General features: G+C 44.6%; 1 protein-coding gene across 2 annotated transcripts in view; it reads left to right on the top strand.

The window, feature by feature from the left end:
- Positions 1-26,768, top strand: part of LOC306853841 (capZ-interacting protein-like) — a 56,173-nt gene that overhangs the window by 9,318 nt on the left and 20,087 nt on the right. The window contains exons 1-4 of one of the 2 annotated variants that reach the window (XM_079391492.1): positions 10,188-10,370; positions 11,881-11,964; positions 12,258-12,320; positions 12,741-12,809. In XM_079391492.1, coding sequence (XP_079247618.1) covers positions 10,323-10,370; positions 11,881-11,964; positions 12,258-12,320; positions 12,741-12,809 — 264 coding nt within the window. In that variant the 5' untranslated portion in view covers positions 10,188-10,322. Of the gene's footprint in view, positions 1-10,187; positions 10,371-11,880; positions 11,965-12,257; positions 12,321-12,740; positions 12,810-26,768 lie in introns of those variants that run through there. The other variant, XM_079391493.1, reaches the window with a different exon arrangement.

Here is a 26,768-nt window from a genome sequence, read left to right as displayed (position 1 = left end):
GCTGCAGACAGGACACCGCTGTTCGCACCGTAACGCCAACCAGAACAGCTTCCAGACAGATGATGAATGGCTTTGTGGAGATCAACACGTTCATCCACTCGGCTCCGAAGCAAAAATCGGATGAGTGGATGCACCTGTCGCCCTTTTATACCCGTATGCACGGGGAGTGGCTCAGGTATGCAAAATCCACTAGCCAATTTCATTGGCGTTTTCTCTTAAGTCAGAGATGATTGGGGCTTCCAAGTAAATCCCCTATGTCGTCACGACATAACTCGTAGTGACCGACAGATAGGGAACAAAATACCACTGTGTGTTGCTCGGAAAAGCACAACAGTTCTGCTATGGGTATGTTTAATTTAGTTGCGAAATAGCAAAAACAACTTACATTGTTTTTATTTTTTATTTTAAAAATTGTTTAATTTAAAATTGTGTCTAAAATATAATTCACTTAACTTATTTGTTGAACGTTTGTATAAAATCAATATAATATTTGCAGTAGTGCTTATATTCGTGAAAATGGTTCTCTTGCTCTTGTGATATTGCTTGATTTTATATGTTATAATTTAAAAACAAGATATCATACAAGCACTTTTTTGCAATCATATCTGTTTGGGCATTTACATTAATTTTGGTGCAATTTCTGACAATTCCCCACTAAATTCTGACCTAGTACAACAGCAACAAAATAAATAAAATTAGAAATAAGTTATTGATTGAAGCGGGAAGTTTCATCCAATCACATTAATGAGGTTAACAAATAAATCAGACACGCACCAGCAATTTAGTGATATCCCCACAGTTGTCTTGAAATAAAATTCTGAGACCAAGACTTTCAAAAGTCTCAAGGACTACAACAACAGCTCAGACCAAAATTGTGAATAATATGAAAAATCTGACAGCTATCTTTAAAGTACAAAGTAAAATCTTTATTAAAATATTTATCATTAAATAAAGTTCAGTGATATTCACAAATTCTTTATTTTTGTTACGTACTTTTATGCTTGTTAGAGTATTGTGCCTTTAGCTTAACAACATGCTAATATCAAACCCTAAAATAAGATGAAAATCAAATCATCCTGTTTTAACTGCTATTTGCCTAAAGATTTAGTTAGGCATACTTATTCTGCAAAATTTTGTGGGCCATATCAAGTCAATTTTAGGAATCTACACGATCGGGAGTTTTGAGTGAGGGCGTTCCAGACAGATTTTGCTCATTGTCAAGTTGGTCTTGTGAATTTGTTGCATTACCAGCAGAAATCTGCTTGGTTTGATGGTGACTTTTTTATGAGCGGTGATCATTCATTGAATACTTTTTTGCTTGTGAAATTTACTGAATAAAAAAAAACATGTTTAGCCTGAATGCATTGTAAGTCGCTTTGGATAAAAGTTTCTGATAAATGCGTAAATGTAATTTCACTAAAACGTCACTAATGCTACCGCACCGTAAGGAAGGAGCCTGGTTTGTGGCTAACTAGGTTTTGAAACAGAACAAATGCGTTTTAACTGCCTTTTTGTAGATGTCACTGAAAAAAGATCATCAATATTTTTTTTGGAAGAAAAAAAAATGATTTTCATATATGTGAATTTAGTTTGTAAACTTTTAGGACCACACACGTACAGAAGGCCTTAACACTAGCCAAATAACTTTGCATACAATCTATTTTGAAGCTGTAGATATGTAATAAATAAAGAATAAACATCCTGTCCAGCTTATCTTCACTATTATACAACTGGTCTTACTGCATTTTGCTTTACTGTCAAACAGTGGTATTAATTCTTGGTGCACACCTAGTCTATGTCATAATGTTCCCTCCTGTCAGGCCTCATGATATGGTAGCTGTTTCTCCCATTGTTTTGAGTGATGTAGCACACAGAGAACCTTTGTAAAAACACAAGCTGTGTGCGTGAAAGGCCGGTGAAGGCAGTGGAAAAGTGTAATCTTCCGATGATGTAAAAATGTTTCCTGGAATGGCTGAGATGGAGACTTACTCGCCTGTTCTCATATTAATGAGACGTGGAATGACCGTATTATTTGAGTCTTAGCTGGCAGGACCATTCAAGAGAGAATGAGTCCAAATTACCAATCCCCCCGTTTTTTGTTTATGTTCAATCTTTTTCCTTTTACCTCATACATAGTGGATGTACTCATGACCCCAAATAGGTTTGAACCTTGGCTGAACTCTCAGAGGTACAGAAAGCATGAATTAAATTAAATCGCATCATGTGCATCATGTGTCTACTGATAGTGTTCAGTCCATGACAAAGACTCTCTTTAAGAGAAGCATCAAAGTTGTACCAAGAGGTCAGCTGTCAAATTTTCTTGTACATGATTAGAGGTGCAACAGTACTGTGGTGGTACTGTGGTGTGTGATGATAAGTATTATTTTTTCATGGTAGTCAAAGGTTTGTCAAAGAATTACAACAGGATTTTTAAAACAGGTTTACAATACTTGGAGAAAAAGATCCATTAGTATTCACATTTATCTCAATGGAAGTTACTGGGCTATAGGGTTAACTGGAACAGTGGTAAAATCACTGTAATGCAAAGATTGGAGTGGTTTACTGCTGTCATGATAGTTCACTGTTTACAGCGTAAAATGTAATATATTGTCTGCAGATTTTACAAAACCATAGGCAATTTTGTTTTTCTCGCACTAATTTACGCCCTTCCAAAGGAAGATGATAATTTGAGATATGACACATGTTGTGTCTGGTGCTCTGGAGCCATAAATTCAGCTGTCTCTGGATCAGTTTTGCTGTTGGATCCTCTTTTGACTGTAATTTGGTCGCTAGTTTTGCCAGTCAGAAAAACATCTGCTCAAGTAGGACGGCCCTGTGGGAGACGTTGTGGTTTTCCTTTATAAATAAAGGTTTGGTTAGAACTAAAAGGGATTTACAGTCTGATACCTTCATTAAGAACTTTGCTGGTTCTTTGGTAAACCATTTATGTACTGGTGCTTTAAAGTATTACAAGTACTGTGAATGTGCACTTGTAGTCTACATCAAATTTTAAAGATACAGTTAAAAACCTATACTTACAGATAATATAATATTGATTAAATAAAAGGTCACTTAAGTGTACTTAAGGAGAGTACACTATCCTGACTATTTTTCTTAACACATTCTTATAGGTGCACTTTGTAATAATAATTTAGAAGTTTTACTTTAAAATACATTTTAAGTCATTGTTTTTTTTCAACCTTTTGTTGTGCTTCATCATTGAAAATGTGTAAGAACAAATATATTTGAATGCATGACATACAAGTTTCAATAGAAAATACATTAAAGTTGTAATGCTAAAGTGCGCATAGCTGTCACAAGGGCAGATATCAGTGTGCTAATTGTTTTATGCTAAAATCTCGCTAACTCTCTTATTTATTTATTTATTTATTTGTAAATCTCACTAAATATAGCTGATGTGAAGGGTTCCCTATCGAAAGGGAACTCCCGTTGTGTCGTCATTTTTTATTGACGACTGCTAATGGGGAAACTCCTGTTTACTCTGTTACTTAAGCCTGAATTGTTAACGTTTGTGTAGCTGCACAAACGTATTCGGTTAGCCTTGGTTTCAGGACGACCTTGGAGTCGTTAGGCCCGAATTCCAGGCAAGCAGGGTTGACAGAAAGGGCCTGCAGGTCTCCTACTCGCTTAACCGACGCCAGTGCCATCAGCAGGGCGGTTTAAAATGAGAGCGATCTCAGGCTCACGGATTGCAATGGTTCAAACGGGGGGCCTCTCAAGGCCCTTAGCACTGTTGGTAAGTCCCAAGGTGGAACTGTACGAGGGCGAGGAGGGTTCAATCTCCTGGCGCCTCGTATAAACTGGATCACCGCACTATCTCTGCCCACCGAACGACCAGCAATAGGGGCATGAAAAGCCGCTATGGCTGAAGCGTAAACCTTGATGGTGGATGGGGAATGCTGTTTATCCAACATCTCCTGCAGAAACAAAAGAACCACTGATACCTCAGAGGTGACCGGATCCAAGTCGCGGTCTTGACACCAAGCCAAGAAAATGGACCATTTCAGAGCATAGAGGGGTCTGGTAGACGGAGCTCTAGCTGCTGCCATAGTGTTTAAGACACGCTCTGGGAGGACAAAAGGCACCCCGTTGAGCGGCCACACATGCAGGGCCCATAACTCGGGCTATGGATGCCACAGCGTGCCATTCGCTTGAGAGAGGAGGTCCTGTCTCAAGGGAATGGGCCACGGGGCTGCTTCCAGCAGCTGGAATAGTTCCGACACCCACGGCTGGTTCCTCCAGAAGGGAGCTATTAGAAGAAGCCTGTGCCGTTGAGTTAGCAGGGCGATTGGAGGGAATGCGTAGAGCGGAAGACTGGGCCACTCGTGGGCCAGGGCATCCGTGCTCTTCGTGAAATAGATTGGGCAGTGAGAGTTGTTTTCGGAGGCAAAGAGATCTACTCGAGCTCTGCCGAAGATGTCCCAGATTTTCTGAAACGTGAGCGAGTGGAGCATCCATTCCTCTGAGGAGACGTTGTTCCTTGACAACATGTCTGCTCCTTGGTTCATTTTGCCCAGCACATGCGTCGCCTTCAGTGAGCGCAGATTGGTCTGAGCCCAAACAAGAAGGTCTTTCGCCAGCGTGCAGAGGCGCTTCGAGACGAGATTTATGTATGACACCACGGACCTGCTGTCTGAGCGTACTAGCACATGGTAGGGATGGGCGATATATCGCATCTGGTTGCATATCGCATGCGATATATCGCACATCCCTAGCACATGGTTTCCCCTTATGTCCTGCAGAAAGAATTGACAGGCACGGCACACTGCTAGCATCTCTAGGTAGTTGATGTGCAGACCCGCTTCCTCCTCGGACCAAAGACCGAAGGTTGGCTTGCCGTTGGCTTTACCGTTGTTGGAAGCGTCTGTCGTGACAACTTTCCTTCTGTGTGCCGTGTCCAAGATCACACCTCGCTTCAGCCAGAGGGGGTCCCTCCAACGGTTCAGGGCTGATACACAGGCCCGAGTCACCGTTATGCAATGGCGACCGTGATGCCAAGACGCAGATGGAACCCTCTGCTTCAACCAAAACTGGATGGGTTGCATGTGAAGCAGGCCCAACCGAAGAACTGTCGAAGCTGCTGCCATAAGGCCCAGCATTCTCTGGAAAGCCTTGAGCGAGTGGGTGGTGCCTTCCTTGAAGGAGGCCACACGGCGCTGAATAGTCATGGCTCGTTCCGCTGAGACAGTTTCTGTCATCTGCATCGAGTTGATTACTGTTTCCAGGATCAACACTCGTTGGTTGGATCAACACTCTCTTACCATAGCCATTACCCACTCTTGACACACGTGGCCTGCCAGGCCTCGGCCCATGTGGCAAGAGTTTGAATAGGCTCTAAAGACTGGCTGCATAAGGGCAGGGCGCTTATGGTAGGCAGAAAAGACTTCTGAGGCGCCGGATCCATGGCGATCTTGGGCCGGGGTCCTTGGCGCTTCGGTAAGGGGTAGCATCTTGCTGAGCTGGACCGCCCTCTATCCTGCCGACCCTTAGGAGGTCGGGGTTCTGGAGTGGCCGGCGTTGGCTTGGCAGGCTGCTGAGTCGGTGCAGGCTTGGGGTGACTAGAAGCAGCAGAAAGACTGGAGCGCTTCAGGAGGAAGAGTCACATCGCTTGAGACGACTTCCGTACCTCTGTAAACCGCTCCACAAAGTCCTCCACAGCTGGCCCAAACAGGCTGTTCGATGAGACCGAAGCGTCGAGGAAGGGAACTTTATCTGCCTCTTTCATCTCCATCAGCGTAAGCCAAAGGTGGCGTTCAAACACTACCAGGCTAGACATCGACCGCCCTTCTCATCCGTTTTCAGTCTGGCGCTGTGTGAAGAGGACGGCGGCAAGAGGGCGGGATCAGTCACAGAGCCCGATAAATCCTCCGCGTCCGAAGCCACCAGAGAAAGGCTGTCATCCATGTCGTCGTCACTCCCACCAAACAAGATCATGTCGCTCGCAGCCGCAGAGGGACACTGATCAGGTTGAGTGAAGAGGACTGGTGAATCCTCTCTCTGCGGTGACGGCAAAGCACATGGGCACTGAACCGACATGAGTTCGCTCGTCTCCGGCCGCTCAAATACTCTGCCCCGCTGTTCTTCCTTGCAGGTCCCTGGGAGGAAGAGAACGGGAGAGCTGTGCACTGCGAGAGGCCAATCCGGCTGCTGAGGCGTTTCAACAGTGAAGAACATCTCGGCGAACATCTCGGCATCAGCGAAGAGTCGGTGAGGAAGAATCTTCGTCGCTGAAGAGAAGAAATCTGAGTTGCGGGTGCTTATATAGCCAGAAGCCCCCTGCATTTTGGCGGGTTCTGGAGGGCTGCATAGCCATAGGCTCGCTCATCGCCGCCACTGAGCCATTGGTTCGATTTTATAGCAATGCACAAAGCCAATGGACTTGCAGTTTCACTGCGTGATTGAAAAGGCTTCAGTGAAGATGAAAAAAGGAGTTTTTCCCATACAAGCGTCTTACGATGCAGTACGAGTGAAATACCGACAGATAACCAAAGGCGCTCAAGCCCGCCAGAAGGGGCAGAGCCGACTGCCACAGAAGTCGGCTCAGTGCACCATTTCATCAGAATCTTCTCCTTCAGCAACGAGACCATCTCTTCGCTGACTCTGCAATTAAGAAGCCGAAGTACAGCCTCGCGAGTGAGTTTGTCCCTGCATCACTCACGGATCCCCTTCTTCAATGAAGATGGCCCCGCAACTCTCGCGTGTCTCCTCTCCCAGTTACCTCGGAGAAAAAAGTTTTGAGCGATCAGGCATGAGTGATTTATGTCGGCACAGATCCCGCATGTTTCACTCTTACCGCAGCACTTTGATCTGCCAGTTTTGCTTCATCGAGCGGCTCTGTCCTTCTAGGCGGATCGGAGTAAGGGCTGTCACTAGTGATTTCACTTGGATTTGAGTGCACCACTCGCCTGGGTAACCACCACGCTGAGGCTGCACTCACTGAGACAGATCGTGAGAGTGCGTCTCGCACAGCTCCCGCGCGGCCCACTCTCCCCTCAGTGCTTGATCCGCCAGTGTGTTTTACACGTGAGGATTAACCCCTTGTTGCACGAGTGGTTTTATCCTTAAAGGCGGATGCATGCAGAACTTTGATCTGCTGGTGTGTTTACACGTGAGGATCATGAACACCCCTCATCCATGAGCGGTTTGATCTTTTAGGCGCACTGAGAGAGCACCGAGTCTAGCGAAGCAAACTTTTGAGAGGAAAGGAAAGGATGAGATCTCGCTGAGGCCGGAACTTCATCGAAGTAAGTTTACGCTCGCTCTCCATCCCTCCGTTCAACACTGAGCGGATGGAAATTCTATACAAGTTGGGCACGTCCTTCTCATTCAGAGCACGCCCAAGCAAACTACCACTGTGATAGGGGACCTGCTAGAGAAATTCTCCTCTCCTCAAACTGTGAATGCCAGTTCCCCACCCCGTGCCTTGAACTGCCATTAGTAGGAAAGTAACCGCTTGCCGCCTGGCTTTTGGCTTGGCGTGTCAAGATGGATTCTAAAAAATCCATGGAACGAGGTTACTCGCTCCAGTTCGCTCGCAGGTCACCTCGCTTCAGAGGTATTATTCACACTTCGGTACTGGACAACGCATGTTCTTCAATCCGGAGTACATACGTACACTGCTTGCAAAGGTGCCGTGGAAACGGTCCCCCTTAGTGAACAGCGAGTCGGCTTTTACAGCAGAAACTTCCTTGTTCCCAAGAAAGACGACGGCAGACCAATTCTCAATCTCAGACGTCTGAATCGGGCTCTCATGTGACGGCCGTTTAGAATGTTAACTTTGAGACAGATCCTCGTGCAAATTCAGCCCCAGGACTGGTTTCTGTCTGTGGATCTGAAAGACGCTTACTTTCATATCCGAATAGTGCCCTGTCACAGACCGTTTTTGAGATTCACTTTCGAGGGAGCGGCCTATCAATACATGGTCCTTCCATTCCACTGTCTCTGGCCCACGCACTTTTACTTGGGACTTGTCCATGATCCTGGGGACCCTCAAGGGCCCTCCCTTTGGGCCGCTTCAACAGCCGGCTTCAGGATCATGACTCTCAAAACCGCTCTGCTTTTGGCCCTAGCATCTGTCAAGCGAGTAGATGACTTGCAAGCCCTGTCTATCAGTGCTTCCTGTCTTGAGTTTGGACCCAATGACTGTAAGTCGTTCTTCAGCCGTGCAGCGGCTATGTACTGAAGGTGCTCTCAACTCCATTTAGAGCCCAGGTTATCTCCCTTCTTGCCCTCCCCATTGCGGATGGTGAACAGGGACTTAACTTACGAGTGTACTTTGAGCATTCTAAGTCTTTTAGACAAACAGAGCAGCTCTTTGTGTGCTTTGGAGGCTGCTCTAAATGGCTGCTGGTCACAAAGCGAAGACTATCGCACTGGATAGTGGATGCTATTGCTCTGGCTTAGGCCTCAGCGGGCGTGCAATGCCCTCTAGGTGTTAGGGCCCATTCCACCAGAGGAATGTCCTCCTCCTGGGCCTGGTCCAGTGGAATCTCTATTGAGGAGAATTGTGCGGCCGCCGTCACCGTCTACCTTTATTAGATACTACAGTTTGGACATTCCTGCCTTGCAGACACGGGTGTTATCTGTTTAATGTTTACTTTTCCCCCCTTAGGGCGGGAAGGCTTATGACAAGCAGACCCCAGATCCCTCTCGGGTCTCTTTATAGCTCGGACGCATAAGGCCCACTCTGAGCGTGCCTGAGCTCAGCTCGCGGAGCAGGCGCTACTGAATGCGTTCCCCATTAGCAGTCGTCAATAAAAATTGACGATGCAACGGGAGTTCCCTTTTGATAGGGAACGCTCCGGTTACTCATGTAACCTCGGTTCCCTGAGATAAGGGAACGAGCGTTGCGTAACTGGCCGTGCTATAGCTGCACGCAAATTGATGGCTGTCGCTTCAGTCGTTGATTCTGATGAAATGCCGTGCTGAGCCGACTCATGTAGCAGTCGGCTCCGCCCTTTTTGGCGGGCTCAAGCGCCATTGGTTTGTGCAGCTACACAAACGTTAACAATTCAGTCTTCAATAACAGAGTAAACAGGAGTCTCCCCTTTAGCAGTCGTCAATAAAAAATGAAGACATAATGCTCGTTCCCTTATCTCAGGGAAACGAGGTTACATGAGTAACCAGAGCATTTGTTCACCCAAAATGAGCAAATTGGCTTAATTTAATCAGCCTCATGCCATTTTTGATTAAAATGGATTAAGGTTTTAGGCCATTATTTTAGAAAAACCTACTCTGTGTAGCTAGAAATCACCTTTTCTTTATGAGTTTTGTTACTTAGCAGAAACACTGTCAGTGTGGAAGCACAAAATGAACCTGCTGTTGTGAAACAGTCCTGAAAATGAATATGTTTCCATTAGAAATTCAATTTTGTACTTACTGTATACACTGCTTCAACAAAATTTGAACCAGTGTTTCTCATACCACAAACTGCACATGAGCTTTCTCCTCTGACATGGTTTTACTCAAGTATAACTGACCCAGACCCTCACAGGCCGGTCTGTGGTTTATTTCTCAGGCCACAGCACCCAAAAATAGAGCTTTCTATACTCCCACTACCAAAGCGAGCCCATAATTCCCACCCACTTTAAAGATTTATCCAAACATAGGGTTAAAATGTTCTCTGGCTTACTGATGTAGGTAAAATGATGCATTTTGTGTGTCTTGCTTTGTTTAACAGATTTTACTGTTTTAATTGGAACTGAATATTTTGATTAAAACGACTTTATTATTTTATTATTAATATACATTCGTTATGTATAAAAAACATCACATTAAAGTAAAATTATGTATCTCCTTAATTCCGTGGAAGAAATACAAAGTCATAAACATATATTAATATGGATGACATATTCCAAAGATCTCCATTATGATGTTTTTCCAAGTCCTCTTTACCAAAAATACCAATAAGGGTGGGTTTAAAACACATTAAACAAATTCCTGCCCCTATTGTCCTTGTTTTGAAGTTTACCCTTTTCACAGGGGCTTTGTTTTTGAAGGACAGGAAAGAGTTAACAATCATGGGCGCCAAAATAATGAGTCAAGGAGTAGGTGGTCTCAGGGGAATTCTGCTTATCATGGTTGAAGAGAAGGAACTTCAGGAAATGGAGGGAAGTGGATTTGGGGAAACACGTCTTCTTTCTGTGCATGTAAGCACAAATGTGTGCAGTGAAAGTGTGTGATATTAAGAGAGTGTGTTCTTTTGAGGCTGGAGGAAGCAAGGCGAGTGTGTGGAAATCTAGTTAAATAAAGTGTAGAAAGTGTGCATATTTTGGAGATTTGGGAAGAATGTTGTTGGAGAGATGTATTTCAGTTTGCAAAGTCTGGCAGAGCCACATAGAGAGAAAAAGGCAAGTGTAAGATAATTTCTTGCCAAGAACAAGTGCTTACTCTTGTGTTTGAGGTATTGAAACATGCTTTGGGATAATGTTAAGCACAGATTCAGCCATGGCAAATGCTTTTATAAAATGTTCTTCACTTTTCAGTGAAACACTGATATATTCTTTGTGATGAGATAGACTCCCCCAGGCAGTAAGTGTGATGCTGGTCAGCTGTGTTGCTGTTAAACTCAGAATAAACCCATGTTTGTTCTTCGGTGGAAAACAGCTGCTGTGTCCAGAATGTAAAACTAGTGCGCTGCATACTACAAAGTATAGCTGACAATTGTGACGTTGTATTTCTTATTAACAAATTCTGACAAATCTGACATATCTGACAAATTCAACTTTTTTTGTTTTTGTTTCATAACTGGAATTTTTTTACAAATTTATATATCCTAATTCTGATTTCTTATCTTACAATTGCAACTTTATATCTCAGAATTGCAACTTCTTTTTTTGTAATTGTGGTTCTATATCTCACAATTGATACTTTGTTTTTCCATAACGAATTTGTATCAAATGCATCACAAATTCAACTTTTTGCAACTTTATATCTTTCGTTCACAAATTTATATAACCTACTTTTGACTTTATATCTCAGAATTGCAACTTTTTTTTCATAATTATGACTTTAGATCTCACAATTGTGATTTTCTTCACATAAATGTATCACTATTGCAACTTTATATTTAAACTTTCTCACAATCTTCTTTTTTATTTTTTGCTATAAGGTGGAAATAAGCTTCAATACCAGAGAGCAGTGCAGCTGATGAACAATATAAAGCTGATAAATAAATTATATAGGCCAATAAAATGAAAATCATGTAAAATTTATATATATATTTTTACCTTAATCATATCGAACATTGGAGAACTCAAAGGAAGGTGGAGGGAGAGAGAGGGAGAGTGGAAATGGAAATCTGAATCAAATCCTGGATTCAAACTCCAGGTTGTTTTGTGAAAAACCAAAATCTTGCCAGTCTGATTAAAACATAAAAGTATCAGATGATGTAATATAAATCACAGCTAATTGTACATTCAGATACTACGCGCAGTATGCATAATGCAAAAATAGAGCAGTAATGTGCTCTTCCAAGTATAGCCAACCTCTCCACCAACCCCCTCTCTGTGGTTATGATGCCACCATCTCTTAGTTTTGAAAGGTCTTTCATTTTCCAGTTGTTCTTGAGTAAGAAAACATGTCTATTAAAAACAAGCACATGCTGAATTTTGATCCCATTATTGCATCATGCTTGTCTTATGTAATGGGCCCGAAAAAGACGCACATGTGTAAAATGAGCAGTAGGGTGTGTACTTTCCCCCGCAAGCTTCCTCGCTTGTGTTTGGCGGTCTGAACTTCAATACAGGCCCTGTGGGGTTCTGTGTCAATAAAGTGAGATCAGAATACTGTGGCTCATCTGCAAAGAATATCCAACAGACCTTTGAGTGAAACAAACAGTTTCTGCTTTTCTGTTTGCAGGAGGAAACGCCAGTCAAGCCATCTGTAGCTCAGTTGGCTGGAAAACTCAAAGGTTATGCACTACCAATGCCTGGAAACATGGAGGTAGTGGAACATCGGACGTCTTTCTGTTTGTCTCGTGGTTGTTCCTAATCAAAATTATGTTTGCGTTTATTCATATATCGATTAAATTAAACGGTACAAAAATCCTTGAGGAATGGTTCTGAAGCAATGTGTGTCAATGTTGGTCTGCAAATTAACTGAGGAGTTCTACTGTTAACAAAATTGGTGATTCCACCTAGAGTCAGTTGCAAAGTCAAAGTCTTGTTGAACATTTTCTATTTTCAGACCCACTGGTGATCATGTATTGTAGATTACAGTATGGTTCTGAATTGCAGGTGATATCTATGAGAAGACCCCCATGTTCTCTGGTGATAAACAGCCAAAAAGAACATGAAGAGGTGAGCATGTAAACATTGACACATTAGTTACTAACTGAGTTATAGATATCAATACACGTTTAAAAATAAAGGTGCTTAAAAGGTTCTTCACAGCGATGCAAGAACCATTTTTGGTTCCACAAAGAGCCATTGAGTCAATGGTTCTTTAAAGAACCATCTCTTTCTTACCTTTTTATAATCTGAAGAACCTTCTTTCGCCACAAAGAACCTTTTGTGAAACAGAAAGGTTCTTCAGATGTTAAAGGTTCTTCACGGAACCATTTAGACAAAAAAGGTTCTTCTATGGAATCGTGAAGCACCTTTATTTTTAAGAGTGTAGGTGATTAATGTTAAAATGCCTAGTTATATCTTAATGCCAGGAATCCAAGTAAAATGGTCTAATCACAAATGTCTTTGAAGAAACGTATTTTTCTGTTGCAGAAGTCATCTGTCTGTCCTCATCCTCCTAAGATGAAGCTAAAGAGTTCACCCCTCATTGAAAAACTACAGGTGAGATTTCCTTGGTTATCCACTTCACACAAGATCTTAGTTTCAGCCAGCTGTTAGCACAAGTTTTCACCATATGAAAGATACATTTGAAAGATGCTGACCTTGCAGGTTTGTTAGATTGCTTATCAATTTCACATTTCCTTAGTGAACTTTCATTCAGGAAACAGGAAATCTGTTGCCTTGTGAAACAATTTGCTGAAATATGTAATTAAGGAGTAACTTACATGTAACTGTCACATTGCTAAACATGACGAAGAAGACAAAGATGAGTCCAAACAGGCTTTAATTAATCCAAAAAAGGGATAAGAGTTCACAGCCAAGGTGTAGTAGCATACAAACTATACCAGATGAAGGAGCTAATGAGTTAATTACAGTTTTTTTCAACTGCTTACACACAGTTTCAAAACTTTGCCTCTTTTTAAAACTTTACACTCAAATCCAAGAATTGCACAAACAAAATTCTTCACATCTTTTGCAAAATGAAGCACTGTGTTCAAAATATCACGATGACATCTCAAAAGCAGACATTTGTCTTATGTTGCAAGCACACCTTATCATATATCATATTTATTTTAGATATATCATGTACGCACACTTATTCAAATCCTAAAGCTCTTCTTTCATGAGCTCCTATGTACATTTCTGTACAAGACTGAATGTAATTGGCAGAGAAATGTTGAAAAATTAACAGTAAACACGAAAGCAACTTTTTTTACTGTAAGCATTTGTGGTTTTGAATACAGTATTAAACAGTACGAAAGAAAAAACATACATGTCAGGGGTGGTAAAGGAAGAGGAATCAGTTGCAGGGATAACAGATTTATTGAGACTCAAACACAAAACAGGAACTCAGGAACTAGCCACTGTATGAGAGGGTAACCAGGAGAGATTCCAGCCAGGTCCGTGGCAGAGATGAACAACTCAGCAGGAAGCGTCTAGGAAAGGGGTTTCTGAGAGATAGGCAGAGGGCAACAGTCCAAGAGCTACGAGGTAGACCAACTCCGTAATGAAACTCCAGGATGCAGGAAATGGCAACAGTGAGAGAGAGAGGGAGACTGGTTCCAAGAAGACGAAGGCAGAAGCCAGGCTGACTTAACTGGGGTCTCCTGAGGCTGGTGAACGAGGCTGACAATGGCTGTGCAGCTAGATGGACAGAACCAGAAGGGCAAGGAAGCAGGCGGTGATGGGCAGCCAGGGATGGGAGGGAGGAGGCAGGCAGTAGGGAGTCCAGCAGCCAGAGCCGATGGGGGAACTGGTGTAGAAAATGAATCCTACATATATATATTTATTTTATTATTTAGCTTTTAGGGAATCACTCTTAAGAGTTGATCTTCATATGATTAATTGTTATTAATCAGAATGTACAACTTATGCCTTGTTAACGACTTGTCCAGCAAGCATTAATAACAGCAAGTTATCTTTTAACAATTTTGTTTATTTCACTCGCGGCCAACGATAAAAATAAACAACTAGTTAACTCAGTTTTAAGCTAACGTTAGCTCTCAGGTTTATGAGCCGTAGGTAACGCAATCTTTTGGCAAATAGTTACGACATGTTAAATCACATAACACAGACAAAAGATTTCTTAATAAGGTCAAAGTTTTATTCACTATTCTAACACAACATTAACTGACTAGACAACACAAACAGACATAAACACACATACGTTGCAATGAATTGTTCGGATCTTAAGAGAGTCTTAGGTTCTAACTTAATGCTCGTTTTTCAACCTGAGGGAACTTATGGACAGAACCATGCTATATTTAAACAGCAACAGAGAGGAATCCCGGTTTCAGTCAGTAAAGAGATTTTGCCTTACTTTTGTCTTTGGCGTTCGGGAAGAGTTCAGGCTTTCTCCAAAGGTGAAGTCCGTCCCTTTTGTTCAGCTTGAGACGGATCGCGTGCGGACTGGCTGCTTGGGAGGTCGTGTGACTAGCGCACTCTTCAGTGGTTGGTTGTCTCTTTCTGACGTGGTGAACCTTTTTTTAGAAGTTTACTGTTAAAGTTCTTCGGTCGTTTGCAGTACTCAGCCGTGATGTTAAGAGGCGAGAAGCGCTTTGCAGCGTGAGCAGAACGAGAGACTCGCTGGCGTGCGTGTCCTCCTGTTGTTTTCAAAACTCCAACACGCGCGAACTTCATGGGCGTGCATCCGTTTTAAGCGAGCTGATTTAGGTCCGCCCTTTTTGGCGCGTAGTCCAATCGAAAGAGTCTTTGTGGGCAGAGCCCCGCCCTGCGCAGCTGCGTGTTTTGCATACATTATCTGGTCAGTTATTCATCACATAAAACAAATTATTGCAAGCAAGTTTCTATCCGTTATTGTAGCCACGGGTTGATAAAGCGGATCATTTTCATTCAACCATAATATTCTTCATAAGGTTAGCTTTCTAAAGAAACCAAACACCTATATTTTGATATGCACGTGACCACAGAGGATATTACTGGGTTAAAATACATTGATTAAACCATCTTAAATTCTAAATACACATATTAATCATGTGGAAATGAACAACTAGTGATCAGGTATATAAAAACGATTACATGAAAAAGATTACATAAGTTCACACAACCAGCTTATAAATGTCACAAACCAAAAACATCCTTTAATATATATATATATATAGGTTGTTAATATGGTATATAGTGTTTTTGTTTGAGTATAATTTGTTTCCGTAGCAGAAACGAATATAACTTTTGTTCCCCTTTTTAAGACTCATTTCTAATTCAAAGGTGTGGTTCCCTTTGTTAGCTAGCACCACAGAAACGGCGCGTTTTCCTGGAATGTGCTGATATGCAGGGTCGTAAATGTCTTTGGTTTGGAAAGTCTGGAAATTGTCTTTATTTTCGAGTCGACCGTAAACACGTCATCCTTTGCGATATCGTCCTTGGATTTACGGCGACTTAATGTCAAGGGAGTATGGCGCCCGTAAAGTTTAGGCTCCGGGAAGGGGAGTTTTCTGTTTTCTTTCGAAATGACAAAACGTGAATTTCCTGAGCTGGAATGCGAGCTTTGATCCATCCTTGCATCAGGAATGTGTTGAACCTAGATGTGTGTGTATCCTGATCAGGCATTACATATTCCCCCTTTGCTCGGTGAGGTCCCCGTTTGTGGACGTCGGCGGGCACTGGAACAAGAATCAGGGAGAACAGGCACACACAAGGCACAAACAACATCTCCATCACTGACTGAATCCTGGTGCAGGGTGATTTTGGAATGTACAGGTTAGAAACTTGAGAAGACAACTGGATTACTAGAAGTGTGGTTATTTTGATTGGTTTAGTTGTCCGGGGTTCGACGAGGCGGTACAGGCGTGATCTCAATCAGGTTAAGTGAGTTCTCCGGTTCGGGTTCTTGGTCGGTTTTATCACGTCGGAAAATGCGCGGGACGCCTGACGTGCATTTGTTGCAAGACTCTTGAACGGCGTTCACTCGTTTGTGTAGGAGGAAGGCCAGGGTCAAAGTCACAACATATCCTACAATAGTAGAGATGCAAAGCGCTGTGTCAGCGGCAGACCAAGACCGAATAATTGGCGCGCCAGCGGGCGGAAGGCGAGCGATAGCTTCTAAAGCTGTATCAACGGGAGTTAAATCAATCAGTTGTGTTCCTTCCTCACTGATCCTTTCTTCCAATTCTGGATCAAGGGTGAAGGAGTGCTGTTTGAAGAAAGGTGAGATTTCGATTTCAGCCTGATACTCGTCGTCGGTAAGGTGGTACAACGCCAAATCGTCAATATGGAGGATCGAGCCCTTAGGGACCGTGATCCATAGAGTTTGGTTAGGTAGGATAATGCGTGTGGCGGTGTCGTGTTGATCGTATGTGAGGGTAGCCGTTCGCGCTGGGGTGTTGACCAGCCATCGGTTTCCGATAATTTCGGCTTGCGTTACCTCAACTTGAGAACGTGGTGTCGCTTCGGCGGGGCAGCTAGTGTCGGGCCTTATGGATTCTAGGCCGCAGATGCCCTCAGTATTATCGCGGATAAAAGGCTTACTCGGGCAAAGGAAGTGAATGTCCTTCGTGAGCGTACACATCTTTAGGTTTGGGGCCAGATACAACTGTTCGTTGTTATCGTGATACGCAACGACTTCAGGAGCGTGGATTTTGACATAGGTGTTCCCTTGCCAAAATCCCACATTCACTACCTCTTTGAGCCGGTAAATGTTATTAGCGTCGATAATGGTTAAACTGAGGAGAATGGCCCGGTCACCTGGATCGGTTGACCACGGTTCTCGCAACGAGTTACAACGACTTATTAAAGGGAGTCAATCTCAATTTCGGGACCTGGATTTAAGGAATTTGTACAGGGAGTTTCCTGATGAGGGGACTAGAGGAGAAGAGAGATTGGATTGAGAAAAGGAAAATGGGAAAAACATAAAAGAGACACGACAAACAAAAAGATACACAAAGAGACACAAGGACACCGAATGAGGTGAGGCCGCAAACGAGTGTCACATGTGTAGAGTAACTCCTCTCTACTAGAGGTTGGCCCTAGTAGTGCAGCTGAGGAGAGAGTGTATGTGTTATGTTTAACGAGGTCGCTATATGTTTCCTAGACAACAGAAATTATGTTAGTGTGATGTAGAGCGTATGGGTGTCGGTCTGTGTCAGTGGGCTTGATCTTCCCCCTTTGCCAGTCGGCTGGAGCTCTGGTGCCTCTTTATCTGGTTTCGATGGACCCATCGAAGTATTGGCTCGTTGCGCCCTTGGCTGATTTTGATTCGGTAGGCGACAGGTGAGAGCTTGTCTACTATCTCATGGAGTCCCGTCCAGCGAGGTAAGAACTTCTTTGCCAGGCGATGGGAAGTGTTCTGCTTTGGTTGGGCAAAGCGGTAGTACCACACTTTGTCTCCGACACTGAGCTCATGGTGAGAGGCCTTTTGGTCGTAGTAGGCTTTACGACCTTCTGCGCTTCGCTGCAGTTGCTGTTGCGCGAAGGCGAAAGTCGCTCTCAGGTGTTGATGCAACTCTTCCAGGTACTGGTGAGTGGTGTAGGCAGTGACAAGGTTCAGGTCACCGGGTTGGTACAGCAGATGCAGTGGTAGCGTCATGTTTCTCCCTGTCATCAATGTGAACGGGGGTACTCCGGTGGACCGGTGAGGGGTGGCTCGAGCGGCCATCAATACCAGTGGAAGTTTGATATCCCAATCCTTTTGATTAGCGGACACATACTTCTTTAACATGCTGACCACTGTTCGGTTACCACGTTCGACTTGCCCTGAGGACATGGGTTGGAAACTTATGTGGAGCTTGGCCTGTATGCCCAGGAGTTTCCACACTTCCTGCATGATTGCAGCGGTGAAGTGGGTTCCACGGTCAGAGTTGACCCTTAAAGGCAGTCCAAATCTTGAGAAGATGTGGTTCATTAACAGGCAGGCTGTTGTTTCTGCTGTATCGTTGGGAGCTGGGAGACATTCTATCCACTTTGTGAATTCGCAGACCACGGTGAGGAAGTATTTGTTACCCCGTGTTGACCGTGGCAGGGGTCCTACCCAGTCTATTTGGAGGTCCGACCATGGGAAAGTCATTCCCTTTCTTTGCAGTGGGGCTCGGTGGTTTGGGTTTGCCGGTTGGAACTGGCAACACACCAGGCATCCTTTTACGTATTCCGCTACGTCCTGCTGCATGCCGGGCCAGTATGCTACTTGCTTGAGGGTTTCGTATGTGGCCTTGGCACCGTGGTGTCCAGCGCATGGTGCATCGTGTGCGTGTGTCAGCAAAATCCCCCTTTGGCCGTGAGGCACTACGAGCTTTGGCGCAGTGAGAGGCTCAGGGACATATGTGAGAACACCGTCTCTCAGATGCAGCATGTGCTTGATTGAGTGGAGCGTGCGGAGCTCAGAGGAAGCAGTTAGGTCGGAAGTGGAAATAGGATGAGATAATGGATCGGCTATGTGAGCCGCAATGGTTCGCAGAGTTGGATCCGCTGTTTGGAGGGTGAGCAGATCGTCAGTAGCGAACTGAGGTGATAGGGTAACGAGGGAGGAGGCGGGGGTACGAACGCCAGTGGCGTGCTGGCGGCGGGTTATGGCTGCCACCGTTGGGTTGGGTGGGTGGGATTGAAATGTCCAGGACTTTCCATGTAATGCTCCTGCTTTGGCGAGGGCATCAGCTTGGTCATTGAAGTCTTTGTCTTGTCCTGGTTGACGTGAATGACCTCGAACCTTTTTCCAATAAACGATAATGTCGTGTTCAGTGACAATGGCATCGCTTGCTTGGAAGAGTTCCTGGTGCTTGACAGATTTGTTGTTAGCTGTCTTGAATCCATTCTGTTTCCATCCAGCTAAATGGCAGGTGAAGCTGAGACGGGCGTAGTTTGAATCGGTACAGATGAGGAATTCTTTGATGTTGTGGGATGCGGCCATTTGCAGTGTAATGAGGATGGCTGCTATTTCAGCATATTGTGATGAGTGAGGGCCTAAGTTGAATTGTTGCGGTGGGCACGGGTCGTTGTTGAGCCAGACCACTCCCGCTCCAGCTTGTAAGTTGGCCTTGTGGTTGTAGGAGCAGCCATCGACATATGCTGTGGGCATTCCTTCACACACATTCTCCTCGAAGTACCTGTGATTTGTCATTTGAGGTTGTGGTGGTTCTTTGGGTTCCGCTGGTGTGTGCAGCGTGTCCGTTGAACAGTTTTGGCAGGCTGCTAGCCCGTTGCCCAATGATGATTTGTAGTTTTGGGCGTATCGTGCCTCAACGTCTCGTCCTTGGAGTGTCATTAGCCAGGTAGCTATGCGTGCGTTGGTCACCACGCCATCTCTGATGCGTTGACTGTTGAGGAAGGTGACAGGTTGGTTACAAGTCTCGATGATGACTTTCTGTGCACCAATGTAATTCGAGAAACGCTGGATAGCCCACACAGTGCAAAGTAAAGCTTTTTCGCAGTCTGAGTACTTGCATTCTGGGGAAAGCAGCGTTTTGCTGGCATAAGCGACCACTCGCTTGTCTTTGTCATGGAGCTGGTATAGGCCTGCGCTGAGGCAATGATTGGAGAATCCAGCATCCAAGTAAAATTCTTTTCCGGGGTCTGGGTAAGCTAGACACGGGGCAGAGCACAGGCGCTGTTTGAGCTGGCTCATCGCGGTGTCCTGGGCTTCCGTCCAGACGAAGGTTTCATCCTTTTTCAGGAGGGAGGTTAGTGGTCGGGCAATGTCAGCGTAGTCTTCGATGAACTGTCGCGAGTAATTGCACACTCCCAGAAAGCTCCGCAGTTCAGAGATGTTAGTCGGCGCTTTTATGCTTTGGATGGCTTGAGTGCGGTTAGACTGTGGCTCGATGCCGTTTCTTCCGACAAGCAGTCCGACATAGTTCACCTTGGTTTTGCACCACTGTCCTTTGTGAAGAGCGATTTTGGCTCCTGCCGTTGTCAGCTGGTTTAGGACGTGATCAATTTCCTTGAAGTGGTCTTCCACACTTGAGCTTTGCATCAAAACATCTTCGTAAACGAGGTTGCCTCTAGCTCTGGCGTCAGGGCATGCTTTGTTTAGAAAGATGTTGAATTCAGCTGGTGAGTTGGCATAGCCGAAGGGGCACCGTGTGAAGGTGTACTGTCGATTGCCAAAGGTGAATGCTAACTTGTGTTGGTCATCGGGGTGGACAGGGATCGTCCAGAACCCGGAGGCGACGTCCAGTGTTGACAGGATCGTCGAGCCTTTGATTTTTGGGATTTCTTGATCCAATTGGGTCATAGGCCATCGTGACAGTGGTACTTGTTGATTCAACTTGCGATAGTCGATGGTGGGCCGCCATTTGCCGTTAGGTTTTAGGACTGGCCATATCGGGGCAGAGTATGTGCTGTTGCAGGGCCGGATGACCCCCTTTTCCAGCATGGAGTCAACAATTTCTTGCACTGGCTCATATGACGCTATTGGAATCTTGTATTGTCGCACAAATGTGGGTGGCGCATTCGGGTTTGTCGGGATGCGCACCGTGTGGATGTTGGTCCGTCCACAATCCAGAGAATCCTTTGCGAAAGAGTCTCGGTATTTGTGCAGAATGTCTTTGAGTCCTTGGCGATCCACTTCGTTGTGAAGGGCATCCGCCTCACTCAGGATCTGCTGAATTTGTGCGTTGAACCCGGTGTAGGGTTCTTCTGCAGTTAAGTCATTTGAGGGGCGTTGGACCCCGGTGTTCACCTGTGGAGGTGATTCCATCGCAGGCTGTGTTGAGACAGCATAGACAGCGAGATGAGTGTCATCTGTTAGTTCTGATCGACAGACGCTTTCTCTGGACACCGGCAGAATGGAAGTGATGGCAATGATTCCATGAGGTTTTGTGAACATTACGGTGTCGTCGTATTCATGTTCGTCTGGCATTAGATGTGCTGGTATAGGGCCTATGACAGGTACCATCAGTTCAAAGTCATGGAATGTCTGGCTGATGAGCCATCCCAGGTGATTGGCTTTGGGAACGTGGATGTCTTGGGCCGTACAGTTGTTGAATAACACATACACAGCACGAGATGACACTTCGATGAGAGGTGTGGCTTCCAGGGTCAGTCCTAGTTTCAGGCAGGTCCTGGAAGGTTGGAAGAAGCTTAGCTTACTGTTGAGAGTTTGGCCAGGTCGCATGTTGAGGCGGACGCTGACACTCTTGCTGTAGGCAGGTATTATGGCTTCTTGCTCCGTGATCATAGCGCATGCATCGGGCATGGTTTGACCAGATTGGAGGTTCTTGAGGTTGACTGCAGTTGTCAGTTGGTGTGACAGAGGAGCCCATATGACGTCGTTCACAGTGTCAATGTAAGCATTGAGCCGGACCATGATATCCGCTCCAATATAGATGTCGTGCGGTAGATCTGGAATGACGAGGAAGTAGTGACTCAGCTGTCTGTTGTTCCATCGTATGTCCAGAGCGCAGATGATCTTGGAGGTGGCCATGGTTGTTGCCCAGGGACTGAGAGGGAAGCGGCTGTGCTTAGCGACATGTGGTAGGCTCTGATGTCTTTGCTTCACTGTGCTGAATAGCTTCAGGCTGATGGCTGAGTTCTCTGCCCACAGGGCTAGTGCCGCGTCGGACACTGATGTGCCTTGAACGTCTATTGCAGTCATGACTCGATGGGGGCCTGTGTTTGATTCAGGCTCTTGCAGTGAGCATAGGAGTGGGTCCTGGTCTTTGTTGCTTGTGCTTGATCCAGGTACAGGCTTTGCTACTGCATTATCAGTCGCTGGATTGAGGGTGGTGTCTGTGACTTGACACTGCGACTCGTTGGAGTCTAATGACTGGCAGGGCAGAGGCTCGCGGACTTGTGTCCACATCTTTAGGTGCTTGAAGTCTATCAGCGGTTCGAAGCGATTAAGCAGATCTTTCCCAATGAGAAGTGGATACGTCTTGAGTGGTGAGACGTATACTGGATGGACGAGATCCATTGATCCAACCGTTAGGTGGATTGGGGCCACATGTTTCAGTTGGAGGCCCGTGTGGGAATATGCTTGGAGGTCCAGCTCACATCTGTGGAGTCTGAGAGTTCTGTTAGTCCCCTTTGTTCTTTCTTGGACCTTTTCGAGGAGCTCGGTGGACATTAGAGTGATGTCGGCTCCCGTGTCAAGAAGGGCTTCGACTCTGATGTGTCGTTCAATGATGATGGAGAGGTAAAACTTTTTCGCTATACCTTTCTCAATGAGATCGCCTAGGAGTTGAGGGACTGGATTTTGGGAGGAAACGGTTAGGATATCAGGGCTGATGTGGTGTTCTTCGGAGGAGTGGCAGACGACCAAGACAGCACTTTCAGGAACTTGAGTGGTTTCATCAGCAGGTGTTTGCTGGACGCTGCTGTGATCTAGAGGTTTGAGTGTTGAGTTAATGTCTAACTCTGTTGCTGGGTCTTCAGATGGGGTTTTGTGTCCATCTGAAGTTATTGTGATTGCAGTTCTCTGAGAGTGAGATGAAGGAGTGCTGTTCACCATGGCTGGTTGGGCCAGCTGGTCGCTGCCTTCTCGTCCGGCCGCTAGTCAGGCTGAATCTGGTTTCTCTTTCTTTTCCCATCTCCGATCTTCCTCTTTCCGTTGGAAGAATTCTTTCATCATCATTTCCATCAGTTTTTGTGAGTCGAAACACGGTGGTGACTTTTGTTCTTGCGTGGCTTCAGTTTGAGCTCGGTCAGCTTGGAATCGTTGTGAATTCTTTCGTCGATTCCTTGGGCTAGTCGCTCCAGGGTGACTTTGTCGTTTTCCCTTGGCGTTTCCGTTGGATTCCCATGAGTTTTTTCCTCTTGAGTTTCCAAACGAGCTTGGCTGGTTCCACGATCTTTCCCATTGACTCTCATGAGGCCTTGGCTGGTCCCATGCCTTTTCCCAATGCCGTCCAGGTGAGCGTTGACGTCCACGCAGTCCATCCCAGCGTTCATATCTCTGTTTAGATCTGGTACTGGCGTGGGAGTCTCGTTCTTTGTTGGACGAGGGTGCATTCCACTCTCTGGGTGGCGGCTTGGCACTGTCTTGGCGTTGGGCACCCTCTAGAGCCAGGCCTTGACTGTTAGTGTTGAAGTCAAGAACTGCTGGGCTTTTGCCGCTCTTTTCCGAGGCCATTTTCTGTTTGCAGTAGGCTTTCTGCGCCAAGTCTCGCAACTGTTGAGCAGTCATTGTTCGTGGACATGCGAGAACGCCAAGATGGTGGCTTACGCCGGGGTGAAGGTTCCTTAGGAAGAGAGTTTTGAAGTTTAGTTCATCTTCCATGTCAGGTTCGTTACGAGTTCCAAAGTATGCTCGTCTGAGTCGGCTGTAGTAGGCTTGAGGAGGTTCGTGACGTCCTTGTCTTGTCTCCAGGGCAGCCACTAGGCCTTGATCGGACTCAGGGTCGGAGAACTCTTTAATGAGGGCTTCTCGGAGCAGTTGGTAATCAGTCTTTGTGTAAGCAGGCTGCCTGTCCAGGAAGCTGCGAACTTCAGAGCTGGATGTGGTTCGGAGCAAATAGAGTCTATCTTTGTCCGTAACGTTAGGTCGCATTTCCAGATGGAAATCGATGTCTTGGAGATACGCTTGGACATTTTGGCTGTTTGGCACACTTGGAGTGAATTTGCCAATATTCCTGGCGAGCTTGTCGAGGTCCTTTAGGTCCAAGCCGTGCGATGATCTGTGGCTGGCTGCCGCAGATTCCTTTGGCTGAGGTAGAGTGAGGTAAAGTTCTCTAGAGGCAGGTGGTGAAGGTTTCCGTTCCACGCCATCCATCCTTTTCTCACGTGTCAGTCCAGGAACAGGTGACCCAGTCCTGCTTGGCAGGGGTGAGGTCGGTGCGTCTCGTGTCCTTGATGGCTCACGGCGCAGTTCATAAGCATGCTTGAGTTCCTCTTGGAAACTATCAGCTTCTTCTTTGACATAGTCTAGCTGATAGGTTAGACGGCTAACCTCGTTTCTTGACTCATACAGGTGAGCTTCAAGGGCTTTGATTCTGCCGTTCTTGTCCCTGAAGTCGGCCTTTGCTTTCGCCAGCAGCTGTTCCGCGTACTGTAGCTTTTCGGACCGATCAGCGTAGTCTGCCTTGACTTGTTGCATTTCTTTGTTAGTAGCTGCTAGGGTTTCTTTTAGCCTTTTGATTTCCTCCTCAGCGCCTTGGTTCACCTCATCGGGTTTTTCCCGTCGTTCCTGAGCTTCCAGTTGTAGCTGCTCGATGCGCCGTTGTGCGCGTGTCAACTCCTGCTGGAGCTGTGCAGCGTTCTTGTCGCTCAACTTGAGGGTCGCGATGAGTGTGTGACTTAAGGAGCCGGTAATCTTGGCTAATTCTTTGTGACTGTAGCTTTGACTTGGGTCTTGTGCCATGAGACTTGTGATGTTTTCATCTAGCTGGTCTTGTGTCTGGTGTTTCAGTGTTTCAGCGGCTTTAGGCAGGAGGCTGTCGGTTGCAGCACTTAGCCATGTTTCCAGATCCTCCCAGTGACCGACATGTTCCGTTGCGCGAGACATGTTCTGACGGGTGAGGGAAGTTTTCCAACCGCAACTGACACAGACCTTGAAGAGAAAAACAAAACAAACCAAAACAAAAGAAACCAAACAAAACAAATCACAAACAAAGGAGTGTAGATATGCACTATTGAGTGTATACTAGTGTTGAGTGTGTACTAGTGTTGAGTGTGGTTCTCTGTGACTGTGATCCTCTGGGGGGGGTGTGTGTGCTTCTAATTCGTTGCCTCTGTGGGAGAAATTGAACACACACACACACACACACAGGTAGAACAGCTAGAGAACAGATAAAGAAAATGAAGAATCCCAGAAGAGCGAGGAACAGGGTGATAATCGGATGCTTCACCGTTTTCTGTAAAAGAAGGCCCTTCTCTTTCTTTTTTTTTCAAGGGCGAAAGTTAAGCTAAGCCAAAATGAGGGAGAGGGACTCAAACAAAATATATCTTTCTGATATTAGATTTCCCTTTTTTTTTTTTTTTGTTAAGTCTGATATCAGAAGGTTGCTTCTTAGTCAGAGGATCGTGAAAGGAAAATGTTTTTTTTTTTTTGTAAGTCTGTGATTGCTAATATTTTTCTCCGGGGTGAAGGAAAATAATAATAATTACAGCCCTGGTCCCGTAATGGCAAGATTGACACCGCAACGCCTGTTAGCGTGTTCCTCGTGTGTGTTGGAAATCTCGCTGACGCCTACCTTTTCGTTGACCTGCTTCAGCCTAGTGGGGTAGGATTTCACAAAGAGGAAGGTAAAAATGAAAACAATTTGAAATGCCGTTCTCAAGTTTCCAAATACCTGCTTGATAGCTTTATAGTTCTGTCTATGATTTCCCTCAGGCAAAATCCCAGCAACTAGTAGCAGTAGTCAAATCAGAAGATAGTGACAGAGAGAAAAGAGAAAAATGAGCTTTAGAATTTACTCCCAATATCAAGATTAATAACAAGTATGGCCACACGGTGGTGCTGTTGAGTCGATACACCTAAGGGTTTGGCTAATTAGAAGTCTAAGTTCTTATTTGATCTAAGCAAAAGTATATTTAAATTAACTCCCGTGTTAATTAAGTAACTAAAGGATTGAGAATAAGGTAGACAGAACAAACTTAATTGCCATTTGAATTTAGAATTTCAAATTATAAATAGAGATTCCTAATTAAATTTTTCATGATGTCATCATTAAAATTGATAGGATCGATTCAGATTAATTTTTCAGAGGGATATATATTTGATTATAATATTAAAATATTATAATAGTCTTCCTAGTTGCAGTTAAGTATCAAGATCTTAATGAGGTTTGTCATTAAAATTACAAGCACAATTGCAACTGAAACCAATATGAAACAGGAACTGTAATTAATTAAATTAATTAGAATTTTCCAATTCGTAATTAATTCTGAAATTAATTTACAACTTCCACATCCCTAAATCTGACAGGTTACTAATTCCTTGTGTCATCAGAACCTTCAAAACAAATTAATCTCAATTTATAAAAGGAAATTAAAAATTTTCAGGGCCTGAAAATCAAACACATTGATAGTTAATAACTACGATCTTAATGTTATTGTTAAATTATCAGAGCACACATAATTATCTCAATCAGTCTATATGGAATCCGGAGCTGAAATTATTTTCAAATGAGTTTAATTTCAAATCTGGGATGAAATCAAATTATCAGTTTCAAATATTTCATAGCGATTCACCCACTGATATCCTAAAATCATGAGCGCACTTACAATTGAATTAATTATCCTTTTATCAAGGTGAATGAAGTTAAGGTCTGATATTAACTGTGTCTAACTCCAAAGGAGAAGAACAATCCTAACCAAATGCCTCTATTCCTATAGAATTAACTGCTTTGGAATATAACTATTCCTATAGAATTAACAATAGTTTATCGACATCTGTATTTGTTAAAATCTTTTCAAAAGGGAGGAGAGAAAGCATTAATAATGCACAAGAGAGAGAGGAATGACGTCAACATTCAAAGTGAACACGTGAAGCGTGTGAGTTAGAGTTCAGCAGTGAAAGAGTTAACCGTTTACACACACACACACACACACGGCATAGCACACTGCATTCAA

Source organism: Barbus barbus (genome assembly GCF_936440315.1).
Source record: "Barbus barbus genome assembly, chromosome: 34".
Classification (NCBI taxonomy): Eukaryota; Metazoa; Chordata; class Actinopteri; order Cypriniformes; family Cyprinidae; genus Barbus; species Barbus barbus.
Note: the sequence above shows the minus strand (reverse complement) of the source record. Positions and strands in the feature narration are given on the sequence as shown.